At 37.3% G+C, this 10,491-nt stretch overlaps 1 protein-coding gene across 1 annotated transcript in view; it reads right to left on the bottom strand.

Moving 5' to 3' along the window:
• The window catches only part of begain (brain enriched guanylate kinase associated), a 49,161-nt gene that overhangs the window by 4,851 nt on the left and 33,819 nt on the right, over positions 1–10,491 (bottom strand). Inside the window, exons 5-6 of the mRNA XM_088432689.1 lie at positions 7,737–7,844; positions 3,582–3,665 (exon numbers count right to left, since the gene is read on the bottom strand). Of these exons, the coding sequence (XP_088288815.1) occupies positions 3,582–3,665; positions 7,737–7,844 (192 nt within the window). The remainder of the gene's footprint in view (positions 1–3,581; positions 3,666–7,736; positions 7,845–10,491) is intronic.

Below are 10,491 nucleotides of genomic sequence, written 5' to 3'. Positions count from 1 at the left end.
TTGGTTTGAGGAAAAAGAAGTGATATTGAACATCTTGAACAGCTTCTATTCTATGCGCCGTATAATGTGCTGTACCCTATATGTGAAAACAGTTTTAAAATAGGCCATTCAACGTTTTGTTTTTGTTTTAGGTCAAAATGCTCAACGATCTTTGCTATTCTTCCACTTTATGGACCAAACAACTCATCAAATAAAAAAATGCTAATGCATGATCTTTTATAATATCTGATTCATGATTAGCAAAATAAGCAAAAGATTATTCCTTGAATAAACTACTGCATTCTCTACACAGTTTGAAAAAAAATCATTTTTTTGACTAAATGGATGGAAATCAAAACATCTTTATTAACATCCAATTGATGGAATACTTGCCAAAATAACTAATATATTAACTTCACACACTTTTGTACTGTATAAAGCAATAGAAATTAAAACATACTTTTGAATAACCGGTTTGCAGAGAAAGAAGAATTAAATTATTCCTTAGTTGAAGCTCTAACATGAAATTTATTTAGTCCTTATTTGCAAAAGTGAGCACAAATGGTTCTCTTCTGGATATGTGTCTGTTGCTGCTCCTTTAGGACTTCCATTTTCTAGTTCTGGTCTGGAAAGTAATTCATTGTGGCGCAGTGCAGGCCTGCTGGTGTTTCTCGGGGGACTTGCACTACTTTGCCCCTCTAATGAACTTGTCAAGAAAGCGCTGAACACAACAGCCATTTATTTATTTGTTCCACTGTTACCCAACACAATTCTAACTTCCTCTTTCTTTCAGTGATAAAGTCTAGAGATTTATGTGAATAAATGACAGGTATTTTTCGTATATTCGTATATATTTTTCGAATATTTTGTCTTATCTTACTAAATTACCCTTCAATTTCATCAATTACCAACTTGTTCTCTGTGGCGATTAACGCAGCCGTTAAAAAAAAAAAAACGTGATTGTAAATTGGGCCCGATTTGCAACATTTTCAGCTGAAAGGAATCGGGGAGAAAAAAATCGGATTTTGGAAACTTTCATTTTATCATTACTTTTTTTAAGGGTTTGAAAACTAAACCGATAAAGGCAAAATAAAAACGATATTTATGTGTACTTTACACAACATGGCTGGAAATAGCAAGGGTAAACACAGCCGGTTAGAGAACATGGAACTGGTATTCCATTTGACTTGTGTAACAATTGCGGTCTTGGCATACCGTATACACGCAATCATAAACTTGGTGAAACATGGATGCTGCGCAACTTCGGGTATTTATGATAAAATGAACTCTGTCTGCGTCGCGAGTAAAAGGAAAAACAACTGCTTCGAGCGCAAACCAACGTCACGCTGTCGTGGCGTTCGCTGACCGCTCACAGTGTGGGAAATCTGATACAAACTTAACGTGCAAACAAATTTATAACACAGATATAAACACAAGAAAATATGAAGAGTTTAGAAAGATGATATTTATTCTGTTTCGGTATCATTTTTAACTGTTGTCAAAGTGCTGGTGCATCTTATACACGGTAACATAGAAACACCAGAATTTGACCCCAAAATTAAGGGTTCGTCCCATTTACAGTTGCGTCTTATATTTGGGGAATTACGGGATATCTATATTTTTGGGAGGAAATGCCGTGTGGTGTATTTGGTGTATTTTAAGCTGGTATGCTACCCGTAGTTATAATCCATAACTGGTAATCTCGGTTTGAGTTGTACCGTCTTTTATTACGACTAACCACCATGCTAGTAAAGCGTTTACACCACGTCGTAGTCCGGAGTATCGTTGTTATATTGAGTAACAAGACTGATAGATATAACAGTAATTTAAAAAGACGTATTACCACATTTTGGTAGCGAATGAATTTGGTGAGTGCCTGTCGGATGCCTCAACACTTTTCTCAACCTCGTTTTCCGATTCTTAATCCTCCTTTGCCTAAGCAAAAAGCCCTCGTTTTCTCTTTAACCCAGAGTCCCTTTTTCCTCCGTCTACCATCAAATACGTATGGGTTCCACGGGGAGTGTCTTAGATTCAGAATAAACCGGCGCTCTGGGTCTCCAGATGGAAATAGAGAGAAGGGGGAAAAGATAAATGACTGACTGGGTTTTGTTTAGAAATAGAAGCCGGCCTCGGCATAAAATAGCCCGCCCGGTCTATTTTTAGCACGTGCCGATTCCCGGGAGGAACGCAGATGGAAAGTAGGTGAGGATGCTTAAAGAGAGCCAGCTCAGCGTTTGTTGTTATCCGAGGCAAATCTTAATTAGCGGTACCGCCGCCGTTCTGTTTGGATTTCGCGCATCCTCAACAGGTCGCGTTCCAATTTTGGATGCGAACGGTGGTAACGAACGGGGAGAAAAGTAGCAGTCATTATATTATGCCTGGCAGCAATTTGACGATTTTTCTACCGCAGTTTTGGGGGGATTTTTGCCCTCGGTGGTATTAGAGTATTACCGCGTATCCAAAGGATGTCCGTAAAATCGAAAGGAAGATAAAACGTGTTTCCTCTCGCAGATGAGTCCTTTCGTTACGGTTCAAAAGTAGTTCAGTCCAGAGTTCAATGAAAACGCGCAGCTTTGTTGGGATTCAAACGCGTTTGATGTTACACTCTGAGGGACTTTATCGGGATTCTTTTCCGATGTTACCTGAAATATGTCCACTGGAGGATAATGAAGGGGAGTGTGTTGGATGATATTTGTTGATATTATTATTCAGGATGAGTGGTATGGAAAATGGATGGTTTTAAGTACATTAGCAAACGATTGTGCAAATATGACTCATTAGTGGGAACATTAGCGATGCTTTTTCTACCCTTTACAAAGAGGAACATTCAAATTGTGAGAGCTATTAAATTATGCTTGATGTTTCATTTTCATCTTTGTTGCTCCCAATGTATACAACACATTTTGTGGGGTAAAATACTGACTTGGATTTTTTATTTTTATTAATTTGAATCACATTGGAATTGTTGGATGCAACTAATGATTATTTTGATGATGGGTTAAGCTTTCAATCATTTTCTTGATGTATCAATTCATCAGATGGTTCAATTTTCATCCCTTTATTTCAAATCTGAAATGCAGAACATGCTGTAATATTTCCCTGATGATTCTTTTACTAGTTTGGGGGAAAAAAAAAAAAAAAGTCACGGAATAGGCTTAAATAATAAGTAAGTCATTTTTAAACTTCATATTTTGATTCATAATTTCTTTTTTTATATACACATTGATAATAATCAGAATTCTGCAAAAAATTACTGTTTAGAGGCTGAAATTGATAGAACAATATATATACTGTATATATGTATATATATGTGTGTGTATATATATATATATATATATATATATATATATATATAATATATATATATATATATATGTGTATATGTGTGTATGTGTGTGTGTATATTTATATATATATATATATATATATGTATATATATATATATATATATATATATATATATATATATATATATATATGTATATATGTATATATATATGTATATATGTATATATATATGTATATATAATATATATAATATATATATATATATATATATATATATATATATATATATATATATGTGTGTGTGTATTGCTCACCTCAGACATCTTGTGAGCTCGGTAATGAGACTTGGAGCACTGCAGCAGCTGGGCAGCCAGGTTGCAGTCTTTCCTGTAAAGATCCTGCAAAAGAGACGCAAAGATCTATCACTTTAGCCACGCATCACCAGCGGGAGGGCGGGGTTTTGGGTTCATATTGCCGCTGGGCAAACCCTGGAACACTTTAAATTACTGCTTTCTAATCGCCATTTAATTCTTTTGTAATTAGGGGGAGACCTGGGAGGGAGGGAGGCTAATTATAGGTGCGCTGATGCTGCGTGATAGCGGTAGTTCGTTTGAAGGACTTCCTGTCTGAGCAGTGTAATATCATTTGGAGAACAGAATAGATTTGGTATATGTATTTTTTTTTTGAAAGCAGAAATTTTGAGTAGATTAGCTAGTTCCTTGATCTTCCAATTAATTTGCTTTTAATTTGAAAAGAAAAACATACTATACCTGTCCATTAAAAAAAACATTCAGTTAGACTTTTAAGTTAGACAGTTAGACAGAAAATCTGGAAGTCGAACTGAACGTTCTCTTCATATCAACGAAGCGACTGCTTCTTTGTTAGACGGACGCCATTTTCTCATTTACAGTGTTGTTTACGTTTTGCTTATGTGGGTGTTTCGTAGTTTTCCAGTGTAAAATCAGCCCACTTTGAAAAGGTCGCGGTCTTGCTGCTCCGTGAAGCTCTAGCATGGCGCTGACATTTTTTTTTTTCCCCGCCATGGCATCAAAGCTTTCGCTCTGACAGCTTTGACTCCCCCGCCAGTTAGCTGTGACTTTGTTTCCAATCATTCTATTCCTTCTCTCGCTATTGCCGGGGGGACGTTGGGGCGCCCTGTGGATTGTGGAGACGCTTCAAATAGTTTGTTGGCCATGTCTTAGTTTCGCTTGCTTCATAGTTAGCTAACACTTTTGAATACCCCAGAGGCTGTACAATTTTCCGCAGAAGAATAAAATCAATCTTGGGACACGGTTGCGCATGGTATCTCGCAAGCCTTAGGAATATCTCAGGAGACGTCAGACTTGGGAGCATCTATAGATTTGTTGCTGTGCTTTTTGCCAGAAGTGTTTTGAAAAAAACAAAACTGAAATGGGAATGTGGCATCAAATCGTACTCCACACGAGCTACCAGCTCATAACCTCCTGAGACCCATTGGTGTCCAAAATAGTGGACGTTTGTTTTTGGTCGATATCCTTTGTCTCGTTTGAGCTGCCCTATATAGTACAGCGATAGTATAGATACAATACGATTAAAAGGCCATCAATGCATTGAATATTTGTACCCGATGATAATAATAATAATGTTATATTATTGTTTACTAAAAATGGTTGCTCCACGTCCATGGGATAGACTTGTACAATGAAAAAAAAAATCTCAAATTAAGTCAATGATTCACAAAACTGCTCTGCAAAAGGGGAAAAAAATATGTTGAGCCTAGTTAGTGTCAAGACAGAAATAAAATATAATGTGGCAGGGTCTATCTTCTGGAGTTGTTGAACAAAATACGCCTAGAGATACAACTAGAGATACATTTAATAAAATTCAATTTTACATTTTAAATACATTTTTTTCACCTGATTAGAGTTATTATATCAATTTATTCCTATGGATAGTAATACTACACAATGAAATTCATTTTCTGTTCACTTCCCCAAGCAGACTACATTCCACAAGCGAGCAAATAATAAAGTAGGCAATAAAACCAACAGTAAGAGCAATAATCGCCATCATAATGAACAACTAATAAATGAATAGACTTACATTCTGAGCATATTATGGAGTAAATGGAGCGGAAAAAACTGCATACATATGAAGATGATAGTGCAAAATATTATGTATTTAGCAGCTTTCCTGCATTGTAAATGATTTTTAGTGTAAATACATATATATATATATATATATATATATATATATATATATATATATATAATATCACAGGAAGTACATCATCAACATTAGGTTGAGCATCACTGCCTTAAATAACCGTCACCGATCTTGGATTTTCTCATGCACCCTTAAGCAAAAGCACTGCATTACTTGTTATATTATCATTACAGCCGGTCTTAAAAAAAATGCAAGATGATTGATTGTAATATCATGTTTCGCCCCTTTGGGTGTAATGTGCGACAGCAGATAGTAGCGAGACCCGCTCATTAGCGGCCACGGCCGTCTCCCGGCATACGGCGAGGATTTCCGCCTCCCCCATCTTTCCAAACGAACCTTGACTCCAATCAGCCCTCGCAGGAAATCGAGAGGGATTGTCCAAATACTCTTCGGCGGCTCAAAGGGTCTCGCGCCTGCCACGCAGCACAGAGAGAATATCTAACCTGGCCTCCAGTGCTGGCAAAGATCTTTAGTTGAAAAGAAGCCACATGCGCCCCCTGGAGCTCAGCTCCAGCCAGCGTACGCTTGGAGATCCTGATAGCCTGGAGGGTCCCCATTGATTAGACTATCTTCACCCCAAAACGCCCAGCGGCTCCAAGTGAATTCCTCCATCTGTTGCGGCTCCTCGCAGCGCATCCGTCCAAGGTGTTGTGGAAATAGTTGAGACTTGACTTTTTTTGAAGAGACGTCGCTTCATGTCAGCCTCCATATTGGCGCTAACAAGACGGGATTCGGAATGGAAGTAAAGCACCCCGGGGCGCCCCTTGGGTGAGTATCCGAGGCTACTGTTTCATGGATGTGTTTCGAAGCTAATTAAAAATTTGGCCTTCAAGCTACAGCCTCAAAACTGTCCTCAAGACGCTACATTGGCTTATCATGAGGAAAATCACATCATCTCACGTTATCTGGAATTTTGGTGGACCAGCCAGGGCTCATCACATTTTCTGTTAGCATTAACATGCTAACAGAACTGTTTTGATTACCGCATTTCCCGCACTAAAGGTGCACCTAAAATCTTTATTTTATTATTATTTTTTTTTAAGCTGACTGTGCACCTTATAATCAGGTGCGCCTTATATATGGATCAATATTAAGATTGGGATTTGTAGATGGGAAATGAACTGATAAGGTAAACTTTCCCTGTTCCTTTTGTGTGTTTACAGTTGAACAAGATCGGTCATATTGACATTGAGTTATTATTTGAGTTATTGTGGTTATTACTTTGAGTATTACTAAATTGTGATTGAAAACGTTATAAAATATGCCATTAATTTAGGGTGCGCCTTATAATCCAGTGCGCCTTATGGTGCAGAAAATACGGTATCTTTCAACACGCTGTTGTAACCAGATAAGATTGTATCGAGTTATACGAGGGAATTTTTACTTCGTTAGACATTTTCAGTATTAACCCTCGTGCGCACACTTTGCAAAATATACAAATTGCATTTTTTGCTAATTTTAGGCGTAATAATTATGATTTTTTTTCCTCAACCGCTCAAATTGTTCATTGGCATCAGTTCTATTCATACATATGTAGGATAAACTTATCAACACCCAAAAAAAAAGAAAAATGGTATGGTCTGTGACGTGATGATGACATAGCCATTAACCGGTCTCTACCGCCACCTACTGTCTTGAGGTGAAACACAAGTCAAGAAATAATTTTCTGTTTGCTGACAGGACTGTTTGCTCAGCGGACTGTTGCAAGAATCGCAGGAAAATCAATGTCATAAATCATTCAAATGCCGCTCAAAATTTGTTATTATAATGGTTTTAAAGGGCCAAAATTTGGACAGTAATTATTTTTGTACATAAAATCTTATGTCCATTTGCAATCACACAGAACTGTTGTTTATCATTTATTTAATAATGTCGTTATTTTAAAAATGCATTTTGTTACTTGCTGTCAACTGAATATTTACTTACTGCTATTTTAACCTTTAAATAAGTGACGAAATTTTGACGAAAGTGACGAAAGTTTTTCATTCTTTTACAAGACAAAGATCTAGCCAGTGCACAGGACGGTTTATGCCCATTTGAACCTAAACCGCTATCAAAACTGTAGTCAGCTAGTCGAGAAGCGCATGCTCATTGCAAAACCACTCTTCACTCTTTAAATATGGACTAAAGAAGCCAATTATTCCTCTCTCTTATTTTAATGTTCCCCTTTTGGGAATAAGTTCATACGCAGACAAAGCAGTTTTAGCGACCTCGCATTAATTACACGCCACGCAGGCGGGGACCTCCTTCCCCAAAATACTCACATTGTCCTCCTTGAGTTTATTTATGGTGAGCTTGGCCTCCAGAAGGTGGTTGTTGAGGACAATGATCTCTCGGCTGAGGGCTCTCTTCTCCTCTTCGTGGTGCTGAGACTGAGGAAAATGTCAAAGACGAGAAGAGGGGCGAGTCAAGTCAAACGCTTGATTTATAATAATACCGTATGTTCTTCAAAGGCCCCGGTAGTCTAAAAGCAGCATTTGTGTTCATGTTAATACATTGTGGTTAGTGTAATATTAACTCATTCACTCCCAAAGACGGATTTTTACGTTGTCGTTTTTTGTTTTGTATGAGGTTACTGCATCCCTGGCTTATGTTTTTTTCACGTTACAAAGTGGAATACTAAGTTCTTCGTCCCCTCTTTACGTCATTTTTCCCGTTTTATCGCATCAATTACTGTCAAGACCTGTTGGGTTGGCTGTGTTTATGTTGTTTTGCCTCCCTCTTCAGGCGTTTTTAGGTAATTACTCTTATTTTATGAGTCAAACTTTCTGCACTGCAACGCATCTCTAAAATGCTGGTCTGCTATTGGTCAACATCACATTGTCGAAAGATGCGGTGTCACTAAGATGCCGACATGCTAAAGACTTGATCTCGTGTGAGTGCTTATGATATCGTACATGTTGTATTTTAGTGCTTAATTCCAACTTGAATTTATTAGCCATGTGTCCCAAGATGGCTAGTGATGTGAAAGGGAGAAATAGCAAGATGATTAGCATGGAAACGAAGCTGGAGATAATCAAGAAATACCAAGAGGCTACGCTAGGGAATATGACCATAAGTCAACGTCACGCAAAGGTAAATACAATTACATTTTTCCCTTATATGGTTTTTTATTTATGATGTTATTTAATGATATACTTGTATATTCTATATCAGCAGCACTTACTACAGTATTTTGTTTCCAATTTTTAATATGTATATATAATTTTGATATTTTTGCCTGTTTTTATACGCATTAATTTCCTATAGCGGGGGTCCACTGTATATGTGTGTGTGTGTATATATATATATATATATATATATATATATATATATATATATATATTTACCTCATCTTTGTGTCTGCCCCATCTGTTAATTTCCAAACGCAAATCAGGCCCTATGAAAAACAAAGCTTTCTCCAGTTCTGCGACGAAGATAAAAGAGCTGGCTTGAGAAGTTAAAAAAAAAAAGACCAAAGAAGGTAGAGAAGAAAAATGCGAGGCAGTGTGTAACATGTGCCAGCAGCAGGTCTTAATTAAAAGAAGATTACACTGGCATATCAATTACAGTGATGCGGAAAGAGGACAAGAGGAGGGTACAAATGAAACACTTCCTTTTTCAGTGATGGAAGGAAGAGAGAGAAAGCTAATGATGCTAGTTTCTCGTTCCGATCCGCGGCGCCGATTCGTATTCACTACGTTGACCTAATAGGATCCAAACTTTGCTATTGATTTTTTTTTTTTTTTTTTTTTTTTTGGTCAAACTTTTGTTTAGGAAGGCTTTTGTTTTGAATCTCAATGTCTTTCAAATAATATGCCGTCTTTTTTTGCCTGCATCGCAACCCCTGGAACAGAAAACGTTTGAATAGAAATTAAAGACACTTTCTAAAAGATCTACAATTAAATAAAAACGTCTGAAAATAGCTGGTGCGGAATGAGAAATGCTAATATTAAAAACATACTTTTAAATTGATGATTAAAAAAAGTCTAAACAATTATATTTTGGTTAAATCTAATGAAATGGTTATGCATTCTAAACATATTGTTATAACAAATACCCTGCCTTTAACGTCTTCTTCCATGTCTATAGTTGTCAATGTCAGTGAATGACTCATTCAATGCCAGTGACGTATTTTCACGTTTTTGAAGTGTCCGGACATTCAAACCCAGACACTAAAGTACCTGAAAATTAATGGCCTTAACGTCCTTAAGTATCGATTTAATACTTACCGAAAGTATCTGGGATTTAATGTCCGGACTCTTAAAAAAACGTGAAAATACGTCCCTGGCACTGAATGTTAATAGTCCAGTTGTGGTCATTATGAATGAATATAAAAAGTTTACACACCCCTACTCAAATACCAGATTTCTGATGAATATAATTGGTTCATTTTGAAAACAGCCACATCTCCTGTTAAAAGAGGATGCACACTTATGCAACCACCGCATCTCATCGTTTAGGGTTTACCACTCCCATTGAAAATCTATTTTTTAATTGAGATGGACAAGAAAGGTCACAATAATGGGCAATGGTGTTAAATCACTTTTTTTGTCACCTCATTTTCCCTCACAGGGGTGCGGAGTCTTTTTATTATCCACTTGTATGAAAACACACACACACACACACGCGCGGGCAAAACGATTTGTGAATCTGGTCACACGTCCCCAGCAGGCAACGGCTCTTCCACTCTTCTCAATTGTCTGCAAGTTACAGGAGTGCACAGTCAATCTAATAGGTGGCAATTAATGTCAGTTGAAGCAATAGAGCGCTATTGATATTCAAATCCAATCCTGTCACCGTGTCATTAATCAGCTGCAAACAAGCGGACGCTCTCCAGAGCTCATTACTGGAGAATTCACTTGTGTCCGATGTCCATGTTGCACACTTCCTGCGCGAACGTCTTGTTCTCGTCTTTCTTCTTGTGAGGCATTTTTGCAAACGCTTTGTGTCACGAAATAGGGGCGCGTCTCAATAGGTTTACCTGACTCACTATATACTGCAGTGAACTATGGCATAAACAATTATAATAGCATATAA

Source organism: Hippichthys cyanospilos, chromosome 14 (genome assembly GCF_059441005.1).
Source record: "Hippichthys cyanospilos isolate Australia breed blue-spotted pipefish chromosome 14, RoL_Hcya_1.0, whole genome shotgun sequence".
NCBI classification, from domain to species: domain Eukaryota; kingdom Metazoa; phylum Chordata; class Actinopteri; order Syngnathiformes; family Syngnathidae; genus Hippichthys; species Hippichthys cyanospilos.
Note: the sequence above shows the minus strand (reverse complement) of the source record. Positions and strands in the feature narration are given on the sequence as shown.